The following is an 18,836-nucleotide window of genomic DNA, read 5'->3' as shown; positions in this document are numbered from 1 at the left end:
CCATAACCGGAAGCGTTATGACAATGCGGTTGATGTAGTCGTACGTCTTCACGATCCGACCGATCCTAGCACCGAAGGTACGACACCTCCGCGATCTGCACATGTTCAGCTCGGTGACGTTCCACGAACTCTAGATCCAACTGAGATCGAGGGAGAGTTTCGTCAGCACGACTGTGTGATGATGGTGATGATGAAGTTACCGATGTAGGGCTTCGCGTAAGCACTACAAAGATATGACCGAGGTGGAATTCTGTGGAGGGGGCACCGCACACGGCTAAACAATCAACTTGTGTGTTTATGGGGTGCCCCCTTCCCCCGTATATAAAGGAGTGGAGGAGGGGGAGGGCCGGCCCTCTATGGCGTGCCTCAAGGGGGGAGTCCTACTCCCGATGGGAGTAGGATTCCCCCTTCCCTTGTTGGAGTAGGAGAGAAAGGAAGGGGGAGAGAGTGAAGGAAGGGGGGACGGCCCCCACCCAATTCGGATTGGGCTTGGGGGGACGCCCTCCACCTTGGCCGCCTCCTCCTCTCTCCCACTAAGGCCCATACACTCCCCGGGGGGTTCCGGTAACCCCCCGGTACTCCGGTAAATGCCCGAACTCACCCGAAACCATTCTGATGTCCAAACATAGCCTTCCAATATATTGATCTTTATGTATCAACCATTTCGAGACTCCTCGTTATGTCCGTTATCATATCCTGGACTCCAAACTACCTTCGGTACATCAAAACACATAAACTCATAATACCGATCGTCACCGAACGTTAAGCGTGCGGACCCTACGGGTTCGAGAACTATGTAGACATGACCGAGACTCATCTCCGGTCAATAACCAATAGCACAACCTGGATGCTCATATTGGTTCCTACATATTCTACGAAGATCTTTATCGGTCAAACCGCATAACAACTTACGTTGTTCCCTTTGTCATCGGTATGTTACTTGCCCGAGATTCGATCGTCGGTATCTCAATACCAAATATGGATTCCTTTGCTAAGGAAATTGCACCAGTATTGTCACAAAACATATCCTTAGTCCTTTTCAGGTATTTCAGGATGTTCTTGACCGCTGTCCAGTGATCCACTCCTGGATTACTTTGGTACCTCCCTGCTAAACTGATAGCAAGGCACACATCAGGTCTGGTACACAGCATTGCATACATGACAGAACCTATGGTTGAAGCATAGGGAATGACTTTCATTTTCTCTCTATCTTCTGCAGTGGTCGGGCATTGAGTCTGACTCAACTTCACACCTTGTAACACATGCAAGAACCCTTTCTTTGCTTGATCCATTTTGAACTTCTTCAAAACTTTCTCAAGGTATGTGCTTTGTGAAAGTCCAATTAAGCATCTTGATCTATCTCTATAGATATTGATGCCCAATATATAAGCAGCTTCACCGAGGTCTTTCATTGAAAAATTCTTATTCAAGTATCCTTTTATGCTATTCAGAAATTCAGTATCATTTCCGATCAGCAATATGTCATCCACATATAATATCAGAAATGCTACAGAGTTCCCACTCACTTTCTTGTAAATACAAGCTTCTCCAAAAGTCTGTATAAAACCATATGCTTTGATCACACTATCAAAGCGTATATTCCAACTCCGTGAGGCTTGCACCAGTCCATAAATGGATCACTGGAGCTTGCACACTTTGTTAGCACCTTTTGGATCAACAAAACCTTCTGGTTGCATCATATACAACTCTTCTTTAAGATATCCATTAAGGAATGCAGTTTTGACATCCATTTGCCAAATTTCATAATCATAAAATGCGGCAATTGCTAACATGATTCGAACGGACTTAAGCATCACTACGGGTGAGAAGGTCTCATCGTAGTCAACTCCTTGAACTTGTCGAAAACCTTTTGCAACAAGTTGAGCTTTGTAGACAGTAACATTACCGTCAGCGTCAGTCTTCTTCTTGAAGATCCATTCCGGTAACCCCCCGGTACTCCGGTAAATGCCCGAACTCACCCGGAACCATTCTGATGTCCAAACATAGCCTTCCAATATATTGATCTTTATGTATCAACCATTCCGAGACTCCTCGTTATGTCCGTTATCATATCCGGGACTCCAAACTACCTTCGGTACATCAAAACACATAAACTCATAATACCGATCGTCACCGAACGTTAAGCGTGCGGACCCTACGGGTTCGAGAACTATGTAGACATGACCGAGACTCATCTCCGGTCAATAACCAATAGCACAACCTGGATGCTCATATTGGTTCCTACATATTCTACGAAGATCTTTATCGGTCAAACCGCATAACAACATATGTTGTTCCCTTTGTCATCGGTATGTTACTTGCCCGAGATTCGATCGTCGGTATCTCAATACCTAGTTCAATCTCATTACCGCCAAGTCTCTTTACTCGTTATGTAATGCAACATCCCGTAACTAACTCATTAGTCACATTGCTTGCAAGGCTTATAGTGATGTGCATTACCGAGAGGGCCCAAAGATACCTCTCCGATACACGGAGTGACAAATCCTAATCTCGATCTATGCCAACTCAACAAACACCATCAGAGACACCTGTAGAGCATCTTTATAGTCACCCAGTTAAGTTGTGACGTTTGATAGCACACTAAGTGTTCCTCCGGTATTCGTGAGTTGCATAATCTCATAGTCATAGGAACATGTATAACTCATGGAGAAAGCAATAGCAGTAAACTAAACGATCAAAGTGCTAAGCTAACAGATGGGTCAAGTCAATCACATCATTCTCCAATGATGTGATCACGTTCATCAAATGACAACTCTTTGTCCATGGCTAGGAAACTTAACCATCTTTGATTAACGAGCTAGTCAAGTAGAGGCATACTAGTGACACTCTGTTTGTCTGTGTATTCACACATGTACTAAGTTTCCGGTTAATACAATTCTAGCATGAATAATAAACAGTTATCATGATATAAGGAAATATAAATAACAACTTTATTATTGCCTCTGGGGCATATTTCCTTCATGACCTAGATCTTCCTCCTATATATTCTCAAATACCCAAAAACTTCCAGGGGAGCCACGAAACCACTTTTCCACCGCCGCAACCTTCTGTACCCGTGAGATCCCATCTTGGGGCCTTTTCTGATATCCTGCAGGAGGGGGATTCGATCATGGAGGGCTTCTACATCAACAACATTGCCTCTTCGATGAAGCGTGAGTAGTTTACCACAGACCTACGGGTCCATAGCTAGTAGCTAGTAGCTAGATGGCTTCTTCTCTCTCTTTGATTCTCAATACAAAGTTCTCCATGATGTGCTTGGAGATCTATTCGATGTAATACTCTTTTGCGGTGTGTTTGCCAAGATCCGATGAATTGTGGATTTATGATCAGCTTATCTATGAATATTATTTGAATCTCATCTGAATTCTTTTATGCATGATTTGATATCTTTGCAAGTCTATTTGAACTATCGATTTGGTTTGGCCAACTAGATTGGTTTTTCTTGCAATGGGAGAAGTGCTTAGCTTTGGGTTCAATCTTATGGTGTCCTTTCCTAGTGACAGTAGGGGCAGCAAGGCACATATTGTATTGTTTCCATCAAGGATAACAAGATGGGGTTTTCATCATATTGCTTGAGTTAATTCCTCTACATCATGTCATCTTACTTAAGGTGTTACTCCGTTCTTTATGAACTTAATACTCTAGATTCATACTGGATAGCGGTCGATGTGTGGAGTAATAGTAGTAGATACAGAATCGTTTCGGTCTACTTGACACGGACGTGATGCCTATATTCATGATCATTGCCTTACATATCGTCATAACTTTGCGCTTTTCTATCAATTGCTCGGCAGTAATTTGTTCACCCGCCGTAATAATTTCTATCTTGAGAGAAGCCTCTAGTGAAACCTATGGCCCCCGGGTCTATTTTCCATCATATAAGTTTCTGATCTACAATTTTAGTTTCCGGTTTACTTTCTTTCCAATCTTTTACTTTCCTTTCCATAAACCAAAAATACCAAAAACATTACTTTACCGTTTATCCATCTCTATCAGATCTCACGTTGCAAATAATCATGAAGAGATTAACAACCCCTTTATCGCGTTGGGTGCAAGTTGGTGTTTGTTTGTGCAGGTATTCGATGGCTTGCGTGTTGTCTCCTACTAGATTGATACCTTGGTTCTCAAAACTAGGGGAAATACTTACTCTACTTTGCTGCATCACCCTTTCCTCTTCAAGGGAAAAACTAACGCAAGCTCAAGAGGTAGCATCATAGTGCTTAGGCGAAGCCCTGCGTGGATCACTTCACCATCACCGTCACCACGCCGTCGTGCTAACGAAACTCTCCCTCGACACTTTGCTAGATCAAGAGTTCGAGGGACGTCATCGAGCTGAACGTGTGTAGAACTCGGAGGTGTCTTACGTTCGGTGCTTGATCGGTCGGAACAAGAAGAAGTTCGACTACATCAACCGCGTTGTCAAACGCTTCCGCTTTCGGTCTATGAGGGTACGTGGACGCACTTTCCCCCTCTCGTTGCTATGCATCTCCTAGATAGATCTTGCGTGAGCGTAGGATTTTTTTTGAAATTGCATGCTACGTTCCCCAACACGACCACCCACCAATTTCCCACCATATACCGGGAATTCCCCATAAATTTTCTCGCCCTCACTTCTACCATGATTTTTTACGTCATGAGTGACCCAAAGAATGTCATGCGAGTCTGCCTCTGGCACGCCCAAGACGAAAAGATCATTTTCTGTTATTATTTTTTATTCATAGATGTAGGAGCCCGCCACATATGTGATGATAGATGTTTTGTCATAATTAGCGTCATGGAAATGTCACTTCCATGACAGTTTGGACCATAATGTCACGGATGTGTCTTTTTTGTAGTGGTGCCACAAATGCTTCTTCTAGTTCCTTGGTTATATGACCGTGAAACATGCATGACGCCTAAATATTTGCCCATTTTCTTGGATGTGTGGATGGCGACGCAACGATCTTTGGGTTCACGATGCCGTTTAGTGAGTGACGTAGGATGTTGGCGTGTGGTGTTGCCTAGTGGATGTGTGCATCACATGACATAGAGGCTGGTGATTATCCTCCTATACGAAAAAGTGGAGCCTCACCTACGTGCCAGATAGTGGAATTCTGAACAGTGACCTCACAAGGTGTTGTTGGCTTGCTGCAATTGTCCAACGGTTTCTAACAGATAGGGCAACAACCTCAATTTATGGTGGGTATAGGAGTGCATCTTTATAAGGACTAGTGGTTGGGGGCCTGTGGCGCCGCTTGAGAGAAAGTTGTGCGCATATTTTTGTTTTATGAAAATACAAAGAGTCCTCGCCTCCGTCTGAAGACACATCTCAGAAAAAATCCTCACCTTCATCTAAAAAAGTTGTAAAAAGGAAAAAAAGAAAAAAAATTACCACCGCAGCCTACCAGCGAGCGTCATTTTGCATAACCCTCCATTTAAAAAGTACCAAAGGTCCTCGCGTCCATCTAAAAAAATACATTTAAAAATAATCATCACTTTCATCTAAAAAAATTCAAAACATTTCTCACCGCGGTCAACCAGCTTACGCCATGTGGCACAGCTGGTTGGCCGTCCTTCACGCGACACTTAATGGGTTTAATGACGTGGAATTTTAAAGGCGCTTTTTCACCTTCGTTGAAGTAGGGTTACCAAGATTGCTCTTGATATAGAGGTCTTAATCTCTTTGTCATGACGGATGGGGCGGTCTCTACGAAGTACTTGTGCGTCCTCAAACTACCATGAGGCTCTTGATGTATTATGTGGTTTTGGTGAGACACCTTTTGTGCTACTTTGAGAAATTGATTTGGCTTGTTTTGTAGGACGCGGGGTTGCCACAACACGAGGTGGGGTTTGTCTTGGAGACTTTGGTGCTTTTGTTCTATTTTTGATGTGGGAGTTAATTCCATTTCTATGTTGAGTTGATGTGTTCTTGTATTTTTTTTCTTTGCAGTCGAATTACTTATTGCCGAGGATTAATCGTTCAAAACTGACATATCTTAAGATTGACGATGTCACTACATGTGTTTTGTAGCTGCAAGTATTAGGTCTAGTATTTAAACCATGATGGTTTGCTTTTACCACAAGGTACCTAATCATCTAAGCTACACAATCCACAACAATGATATTGATTAGAAGTAGATCCTTAGGTTAGGTAGGCCTTTACCGACAAGAGTAAGTTATAAACAATTTTTTCTTTTGTATAGGACCTCAAGAAGCATCACTACGTAGTAAGGTGGTTTAGGTGTGTCAATATTATAAAAGACGTCGGGATAGACCAAACTTAACATGCGAGGAGTCCGTAAAAAGAGATCTAAAGGATTGAAATGTCACCAAAGATTTATCCATAGACTTCAGGAGGTGTTCATTTCTCACTACATGGCCTGAGGATGATTGAGATAAAGTCGTCAAGACCAACCTTACCGAATTATGGCCCGTCGCCAAGCATGTATATAGGCGCATACGTGATGCCAAATTAAATGGTTTAATAATCAATATTTCGTAAAGAGAGATGGAAGGCTTGGTTTGAGACCGAAAGGCTTGTTTGTGGTAGTAGTACTTCTTCTTGTTGTTGTTGTTCCAACAATAAAAATTTCGCCTCTCAAATCTTGTCTTTTCATCAGTACATGTATACGTTTTTTATAAAAGAAAAAAGAGAGTATGTATACGTGCATACTCCCTCTGTAACGGAATATAAATCCTTTTTGGTGTAACTGGCTAAAAAATGTGTCCTCTATAGAGGGAGTATATTTCAGTACGAGTGAATTCAAAGCATTCAACCCACCGCTCTGTGTACCTCAAAAAAAAACGCTCTGTGTTCGGGGGTGATTTTTTTTACGAGACTCTGATTTTAACTTCGAAACTACTTAGCAAACGACACACGCTGGCCGATTTGGAGACGACACTACATCCAATGGTTGTGCTACAGTTTATCCTCTGCATGGATGGTTTGATTGACAGTGTCGTCCCAAAATCGGCTATGCAGCGTCGTCTGTGTAGCAGCACTCTTTTAACTTCCACAACAACCCAGGTGTGTCAGTGCGTGGCGACCCAACTCCACTTTCCAGCTATGGCGTCGTCTCTGCCGGAGAAGGCTGGGGTTCCCCCGTGGAGCAGGCTGGAAGGGCAGGTTGTGCTGGTGACGGGCGCCTCCTCCGGCATCGGCCGCGATTTCTGCCTCGACCTGGCGCGCGCCGGCTGCCGGGTCGTCGCCGCCGCGCGCCGCGCCGACCGCCTCCGCTCCCTCTGCGACGAGGTCAACGCATCCGCGGACGCGGCCGCCAGCCATCCCCGGGCGGTGGCCGTCGAGCTCGACGTCGCCGCCGGAGGGTCCGCCGTCGAGGCGGCGGTGCAGAGGGCCTGGGACGCCTTCGGCCGCATCGACGTCTTGATCAACAACGCTGGCCTCCGAGGTAACCAGTCTGCTATACCTATACGGGGTGCGATTCGCCGTGTGAACATCTGTAGTGATTTCCCCTTAGTCAACGGGTCCTATATTTATCTCCAACTGGAAATACTTGTCAAATTGAGCTCAAATGTGTGATTATTTTGGTCAACAGTTTAATTACGAGCGTGCGTGATCTTATAGCACTGGTAATTTGGCTCAGAGAAGGGGAGAAAAGCTATCGTATTACTGAACGTCTTAACCTTGTGCATTTAATTATTGTAAGAGTCGTTGTCTTTGTATACTTCAGGAGGTGTTCATTCCTCACTGGATTGGCCTGAGGATGAGTGGGATAAACTCATCAAGACAAACCTTACCGGATTATGGCTCGTCGCCAAGCATGTATGTAGACACATGCGTGATGCCAAGATAAAGGGTTCAGTAATCAACATTTCGTCTGTTGCTGGCCTCAACCGTGGCAATCTGCCTGGCTCCATTGGATACGCATCTTCCAAGTCGGCCGTGCATTCTGTCACGAAGGTACCGCCACTATTCCTCATCAAACGTTTGTTTTGGTATTGTGTTTGTAAAAGGGTATATTTGATGTGTTGGTGCAGATAATGGCTTTGGAACTAGGAGGGTATAGAATTAGAGTGAACGCAATTGCGCCTGGAATATTCCAGTCAGAAATAACTGCTCCTCTGTTGCAAAAGAGATGGTTGAGCACCGTTGTTTCGAAGATTGTGCCACTTAAGACAAATGGCACTACCGATCCAGCATTAACATCGCTGGTTCGTTTTCTGATCCATGAAAAGGCATCATATATAACTGGCAACATCTTCATCGTAGATTCAGGCGTCACCGTACCTGGTGTTCCAATATTCTCTTCTCTGTAATCTTTGTTATTAGATTACAATTAAGTTATATATGAGTGCAACAAGCAATAAAAATTCCACCTGTTCGTTTTCTGTTAGCGTTTTTAGGAGTATCGTTACTCCAGAAACACAATCATTTTGTACAACATGGTAAGCTTCTGAAGATTGCTTCTATTAATTTCTGTATGTTAAGAGCAGTATACCCTTGCAGCCACTTCTAAATATTACACTATCCACATGAATAGTGTCGCAAAATTGTTAGCCGAGAAATAAAACTGTCCTGGTAAACATCACTGATGTTCTATATGCAAGTCACTAGCGTGAGAATATTATTTGCAACCAAACATTCAGTTAGTTTTGCTAAAGAACATGATTTAGGTGACATTCTTTTGTTCATAGAGAATGTAGGCAAACATTCTGATCAAAACACTAATCAAACCAAAATGACCCAAAGATATATAGGTATAACTAATTACCAAATACAGGCATTCATTGGAGATGTTGACATAATCAATTGCATGACACTGTACAACAACAAAGCCTTAACTGCATGCTACTCTAATGGATAAAAATATATATTTCTTGCCAGTTTTAGCAATTTGACCGACATTTGAAAATTGGCATTCATGCATGTATAATTGGAATTAAACAGCCAATGATTTCGCAGTTCATCAAACAACTAAATATCACCATGCTGGAACAAAAACCTCTCTAGTACGTCCATGAATAAATGTGGAACATACAAAACTTTGGCGCGCTTTAAAGTTTGACCAAGATAGCTTTTGGAAAATATCTAAATGACATCTTCACAAATGTTACACACTCAAAACATCAGGATCCCATGCATATGCATCTGCGAGTTGCCTTCCTCAGATCTCATAGTGCATTCCAACCTGCAATGTTTTGCCAGGAGCTATCTTCAGACTAGACATGTTGGACCTGAAGTTCTTTTGCAGGAACCTGTAAAGGTTATTAATAACGAAGCGCTTGAAGCAGTTCCTTGTGATGCTCATCTTTAGAATAGTCCTTCCAATCACAAAGCTTGTTCCATTTGTGAAAGCTGAATCCAACAGTAAGATCTCATCATTGTCAGCTATTTGCTTGAGGGATGCAACAACCAATACAACGAAGTCATCATCATCCATGTTGTGGTTATCCATATAGCCATATTGGAGTATGCACCTATAAACACCAACATGATCTAGTTTGTCTACGAGCAAGCGCTCTTCTGGAAGGACAGATCTCACTGGAAGAATCCTCACAGTGACAAATACCATCACTTCACGGATGGAACCCGTGTGCTTAACATAGTGGCGAACAATAGGTGGAATGCCATTCATCAAGTCTGTGCAAAAGATGCATATCCCAGGTACCTGGCTGCTCCGTGTTACTATTTTAATGAACTCCTGCTTGCCCACCAAGTTGGCCGCATCATATTCATTCTTCTTGCGTCTCCCATAAGTCCAAGACATTGTAATTGCAAGGAAAAATGCAGTATTTGCAAATGGAACCCAGCCACCTTGTAAGACCTTGTTTAGAAGTGAGGTCATGTAAATTCCTTCAATGCAAAAGAAGACAGCGAAAAACAGGCCGACTGCTATGATGTTGGTTTGCCAGATGACAACCATGACAACTGTCATGAGGGTTGTTGTAAACAGCATAACCCATATCACTACTGTGCCTGCAAACAAAATGAAAGAACGTCCAGTCAGATTGCAACCAATGCATGTCAACCTTTTGCATTACTGCTATTGCATCTATCCAAACAGAGAAGTGTTTCCTTTCTTGTTTCGAGCACAATAACAATGGTAGGCTACTCTCATATTGTGCAAGTACCAACCGAACAATCAGCTGTTTCGTATAGTAACATTTTCTTATGTTCGGTGGTGTTAAATGGCTGTAGTTTAGCAATAACTTTTTATTTCACATGGATAGAATCTCATATGGTCAGTTGCAATTAGAAATAACATGACCATATAATAGATTGACAATTAGGAATAATACGAGCATATACTAGATTGCTCACCAAAGGCTTGCCCGATCTGTGGCCCCCCTTTAAACCCGTAAGTTATCACGATGCACGTGATCATCAAGAAGTAGTTGACCTCTGGAGAGTATACTTGGCCTTCATATTTTTCTGAGGTATGCTTCATCGTAACCCTTGGAAAACAACCTAATGCAATTGATTGTCGAATGATGGAGAAACTGGCTGATATTAATGCCTGGCTTGCAACAATAGCAGATAAAGTAGCTATGATAAACATGGGCCAAAACAAGGGCTCTGGAGTGCTACTGTAGAACGTCGTGCTGAGCTTAGAAGGGTTCTTGATCAAAAATGCTGCCTGGCCAGAATATGCAAGGATCATTGATGGATAAACTACTGCTGAAAATCCCATCTGCAGGGGGGGGGGGGGGGGGAAGGAAGGAATATAGTTAGCACTTGATTTTTATCATCTTAAAATTAAATGCTCATTTACCTGAATCGATGACTTGTTGAAGTGACCCAGGTCAGCAAACATAGCTTCGGCACCTGATTATAATCACCGACGTTTAGCCATAATGAGATCAAGTAAATGAAAACAAAATTAGTAGATATGTATATGATTTGAATATTAAGCAACATAAGAAGTAAAGTGCTAACCCGTTATGCATAGAACAATTGCTCCAAGTTGCTCCCAGGCTTTTCTTTTGTTCCTTGCGAAGAAAGTTATTATGTGGAGTGGCGACACGGCTTTGAGAACTGGTGGGTAATACTTGATAATATTGTACAGTCCAATGAGCGAGACAAACGCAAACCATAGGAGCATAATAGGAGAGAAAGCGAAGCTGACTTTGCTTGTCCCATAGTTCTCAAAAAGGAACAGAATGATCAATATAATCACGCTTAGAATGACAACATGGTCTGGAACAAGCAAACAGATCGTTACTATTGTTCTTCCTGGCCTTGTAAAGTAGAACCGCGCTAGCAAAAACAAGCAAATGAGCAGCTGTTACCTTGTGTTATCTTAGGAGATCTTGATTGGATTCCTTGAACGGCCGACAGAACTGTTTTTTTAGAAAGAAACAGAAACGTCAGGACATATTCAACTTGTGGGAATTAAAATCATATTTCTTGTCACTCTTGAAGTGGCTAATAGGAACGACCAGGTTGGAGTACCTGAGATGGCTGGAGTGAGGGCACCATCACCCATCACCATGGAAGTCGCGATCAATACGACGTAGGTGATGACTGACTGTGCTGTTGTGCTTCTTTCCAAGAACTCGCGCATCTTAGACGGCAGTTTCTTCTTCTTGCTGTGAAACTTGAGATTAATGTCGGATGCCAGCCGTGTGACTGGCATCGGCATGCTTCCGCTGAAATTCACATGCTGACGCAGGAGCGAGTACAGGGCAAAGGTACCACCTTCAGGAAGTAAGCGTGTGTGTAAAAGTACGCTCTGAAATCCCATTGCAACAAGTCCACAAGATTCTTTTTGGCAAGCAAACTAATATCAAATCCGAACAATCAAGAACCCCCCCTGTAAAGAAATACAATAGTGATCTAAACGCTCTTATATTTCTTTACAGAGGGAGTACGTTCTTAGGGCATTTTGTGCTTGTGGTATTACTGTAGATACAGAGTTGTATGGTGGTGGAAATATTTTCTTGGCCATTTTTCTTGAGTTTTGGTTCAGTACGCACCCCTAAAAAGTTTGCACGAATCTTACAGTTACTTAAAAATGTATTCTCATATATTCATGATCAACTAATACTAACTCCTATTCTCCCAGTGGATCAAGCAATAGATCAGAACATTCAAATTGCATCAAAATCTGCCTCGTGTATCAGACTTTTCGTTTTTACTTTTTGGAACTGGAGTGGGACTGATGGTTTTGTTTTAATGCAAAATGGAACCGGGGTAACGTCTGGATAGAAAAAAAAAAATCATACGGCGACCAACATTCAACAACGTATCTCGAGACCAGCTGCTGAGATACGCACTGATGATTCCAATCTACTACGTTAGGTAATCCGAAAAGGCGGATCTGTACTTACATGCCAAATATGATACCAGGATTTTGCCAAAACTACTCGGATCTACTCCCTCCGTTTCATAATGTAGGATGTTTTTTGACACTAGTGTAGTGTCAAAAAAACATCTTACATTATGGGATGGAGGGAGTAGTACCCATATGATTAGATTATGGGACATAAGAGATCAACGCAGCAGTATCCGTCAACCAAAGGTCACCGTAATGTAATGGGAAGGAGATCGATCCAGTAGCGGCGGCGGTTACCTTCTCCATGGTCGTCTGCATGGAGCACGACGAAGGTGTACTTGAGGAGGCCGATGAGGGTGAGCGTCCAGAGGATGAGGCTGAGGATGCCGAGGAAGTCCTCCTCCCCCGGGTCCGGCAGCGTCACGGTCGAGAACACGTACAGCGGCGACGTGCCGAGGTCGCCGTAGATGATGCCCAGCGACTGGTAGCTCAGCACCCCGATCTGCCACCACTTGAAATCCTGCCATCGCACATGCATGGATCCATCGATCCATCCATCGCGTCAGCGAACCAGAAATGGCGTCGGTGGATGAATCCGCAAATGTTTTATGGTATAGGACGGTACGCACCGGGGCCTTGCGGTGCTCCATCTTGTAGTACTGGCTGAAGGTGCGGCGCGCGCCGCCGCCGCCATCCCCGGCGCCGGCATTTTCGCCGTCGTGGATCGTCGAGCTCCTCTCGTCGACAGCCGCGACGGCGGCGGCGCTCAGCTGGACCACGACGTCGTCGGCTGGCGGCTGGTGCTCCATCGCGCGGAGCGGGGTGAGAGAGAGAGCTAGAGAGAGATCGACGTCACCAACAGCCAGAGCTGCCTCCAGTGTTTAATAAATACTGCCAGCACCGATCTCGTCTTCTTCACGCGGGGGTTTAGGAGGGTTCGTTTTCCTTTTGACAGTCTTTCTAGGAGGGTTGTTAGTTGGTTGCTTAGTCAGTTCGTTCCTTCGTTCGTTCGTTAGCAAGCGACCGCCTCATTGATAATCCCGCGTAGGCATTGCATGCTATTGCTGGACATCCGTTTCTACTCAGCCAAATCTTGCCATTTCTTTTCTTTGTAAATCAAAAAATACTATAAAAGTAAGAAAGAAAACAGATACTCCGTTCGTCTGGAATTAGTTGTGTCTCAAATGGACGTACCTTGCATGGAAAGGAGTACATGATATGCAGATGAGCAATGCTACACTTACAGGCATTTTTCAACAGACTTAAGTTTACGGAGAGGGGTGTCATTAAAAGATTGAAGGGAATGGAGCCCCACCCCAGGATTTCAGGGGAGTGGGATGAATTAGTCGCTGCCACCTCCGTCCGTAGGTGTGTTTCTATGAGTGATGTCCGTGAGTAAAGCATTTTTGTATGCAGATATACACCACAGGACGATCAACCACTGGACTCGGGCTGTACTTCTATTTCGGGGCAGCGTTACTTTTATTATTTTTCCACATTTGATATAGTCTACCGCTCTTGGGGCCTCACATGTCATCGTAAGGTTTTTGAAACCGTTCACACCTGATCTGTAACGCCCCAAGACCGGAGATTCAGATGCCTTCCAGGGTTTTCGGATTTCGTCGTGAGATTTGTTTGGTTCGTTGCATCATGTGCATTGCATCATGTCATCATGTCATCTTTTCTCAAAGCTAACTAAAACTCTCTAAATAAATTGCATGGATCTTCGGCCCATTTAAACCGAGGGAATTCATATGGTGATTCTCTTTATAACATATCCTCCCGTTATTAGGGAGCTATATTTAAAATTCCATTGTTTTGGAATCACCCGCGAACTCACTTGCATATTAAATCCCTTGGCCTTTTTCTTCTTCAAGTTTCGACTCTCTAGTCTTGCCAATAATTCTTTCACAATTTTCCGGAGCTCTAACAAAATCCCCAACATTTTTGGACCTATCGAATACCGACTTTCTTCTCATACTCATTTGAATTAAATTCAAATGAGTTGGAATTCAAACTTCACACGTGTGCTCTTTCCTATTTTCTTGGAACAAGCTCATCTTTATGAGTCCGGGGAAATTAACCTCCCGCGCAAATTCTAACCTTAACACTTCCTTTATTCTCTTTTTCTTCGATTTTTTTCTGTTTTGGGAGATAAAAGGAGAAGTTTTAGAGAGGAGTGAGAGAGAGAGCAGCAGGCCCATTCTCCTTCTAAGGCCCAGCCGGCGCCCTCCACAATGGGCCTCCTGCGCCGGCCCACCTAGGCCATTTGCACCCTAGGCCCAGCGCCCTGCGCTAACCCTAGGCGCCCGAGCCAACCCCATCCCGATCGATCCTCTCCCTCGCATCTTCACTCGCGCCGCCATCCCTCGACCTCTCCCCTTCACCCGATACCTTCTCTCGCTCGCAGTTCCTCTCCTCCCTCTGCTTCGCGCCTCCCGAAGACGACTGGGATGTTCTTCCTCCCGCTGGAACCAGGAGCGACGCCGCCCTTGACCCGCCTCATCGTCGCCATGGCCGGAAGCCGCGCCTCGGTTGCTTCTTGTACCGCGGCCGCCGGCCTCTCCTCTCCTGCATCATCCCCGACGCCGGCAAGCCCACCGCCGCGCCAGGACCAGCGCCTCCTCTGTGTTAACTCTGCCCGCCAGGAGCCCGCGACCCGTGCGCCTCCTTCATGGTCTTCCTCCTTGCCGCCATGGGCGCGAGGGTCGAGCTCACCCGCCCTACCGCGTCGCCAGGGCCGCCGGGCACCGCAGCCTGCCGGCTTCTTCTCTGCTTGAGGATCTTTAGCAGCCGCGCATGGCTACGCCTCCCATGGAGCTCCGCCACTGGGGCTGCTCCTCGCCTGCGTCGCTGCCTTCCCTCGCGCTGCTGCTCCTCTGCTTGTCCTCTGCCGCCCGCAGCGCACGTGGCCGAGTTGCCCTGCCTTGTTCGACCACCGGAACCGTGCCAAGTCGTTGCCTCTTTGCATCTGCGCTGTGTTGCCGTGGATGCATGCAACCATGGAATCAATCCCAAGCATCAAGTACCAGGACACTACGAAACCTGAATCGCCAAGGCCGGACCCGTCAAGTACCCCTTTGGATTCGTCAAGACCCTCATGTACAACTACACCCGATGATTCCCGACAACGTGTACATCTACGCCGCCAAGACCGGACCGACAAGTACCCCGACGTTGTGTGTACCACTACCGTCACCCCGAAGACGTTGGAGTCATCAAGTACCTCTCCGAACGAACGTGAACGACTATCGTCGCAAGAACGGGACCGGAAAGTCCGAAGACCCCAAGTACCACGACAGCGATGACATGAACGTCTACGGAAACTCGTGCAATGATAAACATGTACCACTACCGTCGCCGAGATCGCGAGAACCTCTACCGCCGACCCTAGAGCGTGCGAGAACGACTACTTCCACTACTGCCGTCGTGAGAACGGCTACTTCCTCTATTTTGCACCGAACGAGTACTGTCCCGCTCGCACGCTTCGAAGGTATAACCCTGAGACGACCGCCCGTGAACGAATGCATGTGTGGTGTATGAGATGCTCGTGCTTGCTCCATGCTCGAATTGTCGGTGCACGTTGCCCCTCTTTTGCCTTGTCACCGTCGTCGACTCGTGGGAACCCGGTAACCGGGAGCACCCCACCGTTCATCGCATGACATGCTCCCGTCACACTTGTTCTTTTCCACCGGCATCTCAATCGAGTTTCCGGAACCGGAACGTTGCCGTGGCACCGTTTTCGTTATCGTTGCCGTGGCACCCCTTTCCTCTCCACCACGGTGACAAGTGCTTCATAATGCTCTTGTCAACTTTTAATAAAAATTGCATAATCTTGTTCATGTCATCCGCATCATGTTAACAACATCAAGAATGTTTAAAATTGTTGTTTGCATTAATTTGCTAAATGCATATGGGGATTTACCGGATTTGTTGTTTGCTATATCCGGCCCCAATTAAATTGTTTAGATAGATAATTCCTTTATGTTTCACCTCTTGACATGCTTAACAACATTTAATATTGTTGGGTACATAAACGAGATCGAACTAAATAATGGATTGTGGTGTTTTGTCAATATCCATCCCGTTGCATATTGAGCTCCACTTAATTTGTAGGATTGTTTGTGCATTTTTGCCATGCCATGCTTCATTCAACCGGACATGCATCATACTTGTTTGTGCATCATGCCATGTTATGTGATGGTTGTTTACTATGTTGTTTGCTTCTTTCCGGGTTGTTTCCCTCATTAGCTTCGGTTCCGTTCTGGAGTTGTGAGGATCCGTTCGACTACGTCCATTTGTCTTCTTCATGGACTCGTTCTTCTTCCTTGCGGGATCTCAGGCAAGATGACCATACCCTCGAAATCACCTCTATCTTTGCTTGCTAGTTGCTCGCTCTTTTGCTATGCCTATGCTGCGATACCTACCACTCGCTTATCATGCCTCCTATATTGTTGAACCAAGCCTCTAACCCACCTTGTCCTAGCAAACCTTTGTTTGGCTATGTTACCGCTTTGTTCAGCCCCTCTTATAGCGTTATTAGCTGCAGGTGAAGATTGAAGTTTGTTCCTTGTTGGAACATGTTTACTTGTTGGGATATCACAATATCTCTTATCAAATTAATGCATCTATATACTTGGTAAAGGGTGGAAGGCTCGGCCTTATGCCTGGTGTTTTGTTCCACTCTTGCCGCCCTAGTTTCCGTCATATCAGTGTTATGTTCCCGGATTTTGCGTTCCTTACGCGGTTGGGTTATAATGGGAACCGCTTGACAGTTTGCCTTGAATAAAACTCCTCCAGCAAGGCCCAACATTGGTTTTACCATTTGCCACCTGAAAGTGCGTTATATTGACTAGAGGGGGTGAATAGGCGATTTTTATGAAAGTCTTCAGAACATAGAAGTTTTGAAGACAAACGATAGAATTAAACCTATTACCATGCAGCGGAAGGTAGACTACACTAGACAAACCATAGTCAAGTATTCAATGAAGTGAAAGCACAAAGACTAATAGCAGCTAGGTAGTAAGGATCAGGTAGGAAGTTATTGTGAAGCCAAACAGAACACGCAGTCACTCAGTGAAGACAAATGATAGTGCAAACATACAATGACTTCACAATGAGTAACAGTAAGTAAAGTGAAGTGGAGATGAAACCAGTGACTCGTTGAAGACAATGATTTGTTGGACCAGTTCCAGTTGCTGTGACAACTGTACGTCTGGTTGGAGCGGTTAGGTATTTAAACCTTAGGACACACAGTCCCGGACACCCAGTCCTCACCGTATTCTCCTTGAGCTAAGGTCACATAGACCTCGCCCAGTCACTCTGGTAAGTCTTCAAGGTAGACTCCCAAACCTTCACAGACTTCGTTCACCGGCAATCCACAGTGTCTCTTCGATGCTCAGAACGCGACGCCTAACCGGCTGGAGGATGCACAGTCCACAAGTGTAATAAGTCTTCAGATCACACAGACAAGAAGACTTAAGTGATGCCCAATTCTCTCTGGCTCTGGTGGTTAGGGCTTTATCCTCGCAAGGAATTCTCTCTCAAAGGCTTCGAGGTGGGTTGCTCTCAAACGACAAAAGCCGTACTTTCAATCTGAGTAGCCAGCCATTTATGGTTGTAGGGGGTGGGCTATTTATAGCCACTTGGCAACCCGACCTGATTTGTCCGAAATGACCCTGGGTCACTAAGGAACTAACACGTGTTCCAACGGTCAGATTTCAAACTCACACGACAACTTTACTTGGGCTACAAGCAAAGCCGACTTGTCCGACTCTGGACAAGATTCGCTCGCATAGTCTTCACTCGAAGACATAGGTTTTTGGTTTAGGCATCACTTCAGTCATTCTGACTGGTTCTCTTGGACCCCACTTAATAGTACGGTGGTTCCTATGACTCAACACAAAATAAAAAGAACTACGAAAGATCTAAGTCTTCAAGCTCCATAGGCTTCATATAGTGTCTTCTCTTGTCATAGTCTTCAATGTGAATATCTTCATATACCACCTTTGACTTCAATGTCTTCATATATTTTTAGGGGTCATCTCTGGTAGTAAAACCGAATCAATGAGGGACTTCTACCTATGTTATCCTGCAATTCTCACAAACACATTAGTCCCTCAACTAGGTTTGTCGTCAATACTCCAAAACCAACTAGGGGTGGCACTAGATGCACTTACAATCTCCCCCTTTTTGGTGATTGATGACAAACTAGTTGAAGTTTTCAACGGGGAATATAATCTGTGAAATTGTAAAGGATAAGGAATTGTCTTCATAAGTTGCAAGGGCTCCCCCTGAAGATGTGCATATAAGTTAATTTGCTTTTGGAATGTAAATGCACATGGCAGGTTGTACTTGTGGAGATCCACTTCAACTTATGATGACAATCCACTATGCATGTGAAATTATATGAAGATAATGACATGCATAATGGAAAATGGACGTCTGCAGAATGAGCTAAGTGCGGAATTTATCGTCGCACATGCGGAATTTATCTTCGCAATACAAGGTGGCAAATAAGTAGCAGACGACCATCTAGTTTAAGTGTTACAACTCATAAGAACCAAATGTAGCAAAAACGAGAGTTGTAAGCACGAAGCA

General features: G+C 44.7%; 2 protein-coding genes across 2 annotated transcripts; one reads left to right on the top strand and one right to left on the bottom strand.

Moving 5' to 3' along the window:
• The first annotated feature begins 7,018 nt into the window (after positions 1-7,018).
• Positions 7,019-8,442, top strand: LOC123151238 (3-oxoacyl-[acyl-carrier-protein] reductase FabG). Its single transcript, XM_044570984.1, has 3 exons — positions 7,019-7,409; positions 7,692-7,921; positions 7,999-8,442. Exons 1-3 carry the CDS (start codon positions 7,067-7,069, stop codon positions 8,275-8,277), a joined length of 852 nt encoding a protein of 283 aa, XP_044426919.1. The 5' UTR covers positions 7,019-7,066; the 3' UTR covers positions 8,278-8,442.
• Positions 8,443-8,927: 485 nt separating this feature from the next.
• Positions 8,928-13,176, bottom strand: LOC123151237 (potassium transporter 26). Its single transcript, XM_044570983.1, has 8 exons — positions 12,866-13,176; positions 12,534-12,756; positions 11,414-11,659; positions 11,251-11,301; positions 10,898-11,158; positions 10,734-10,786; positions 10,283-10,652; positions 8,928-9,937 (listed from the first exon to the last, which is right to left on the bottom strand). The coding sequence occupies exons 1-8, from the start codon at positions 13,043-13,045 to the stop codon at positions 9,126-9,128; spliced, it is 2,196 nt and encodes a 731-aa protein (XP_044426918.1). The 5' UTR covers positions 13,046-13,176; the 3' UTR covers positions 8,928-9,125.
• Positions 13,177-18,836: the final 5,660 nt, after the last annotated feature.

Source organism: Triticum aestivum, chromosome 7A, assembly GCF_018294505.1.
Source record: "Triticum aestivum cultivar Chinese Spring chromosome 7A, IWGSC CS RefSeq v2.1, whole genome shotgun sequence".
Taxonomy (NCBI): domain Eukaryota; kingdom Viridiplantae; phylum Streptophyta; class Magnoliopsida; order Poales; family Poaceae; genus Triticum; species Triticum aestivum.
Note: the sequence above shows the minus strand (reverse complement) of the source record. Positions and strands in the feature narration are given on the sequence as shown.

Excerpts from the sequence above, each read along its gene's own strand:
- LOC123151238 (XM_044570984.1), top strand. The coding sequence starts at position 7,067 with ATGGCGTCGTCTCTGCCGGAGAAGGCTGGGGTTCCCCCGTGGAGCAGG. Across the intron at positions 7,410-7,691 it reads CAACAACGCTGGCCTCCGAG|GAGGTGTTCATTCCTCACTG; the intron begins GTAACCAGTCTG and ends TGTATACTTCAG. Across the intron at positions 7,922-7,998 it reads CCGTGCATTCTGTCACGAAG|ATAATGGCTTTGGAACTAGG; the intron begins GTACCGCCACTA and ends GTGTTGGTGCAG.
- LOC123151237 (XM_044570983.1), bottom strand. The coding sequence starts at position 13,045 with ATGGAGCACCAGCCGCCAGCCGACGACGTCGTGGTCCAGCTGAGCGCC. Across the intron at positions 12,757-12,865 it reads TGGAGCACCGCAAGGCCCCG|GATTTCAAGTGGTGGCAGAT; the intron begins GTGCGTACCGTC and ends GTGCGATGGCAG. Across the intron at positions 9,938-10,282 it reads ACAGATCGGGCAAGCCTTTG|GCACAGTAGTGATATGGGTT; the intron begins GTGAGCAATCTA and ends TTTTGTTTGCAG.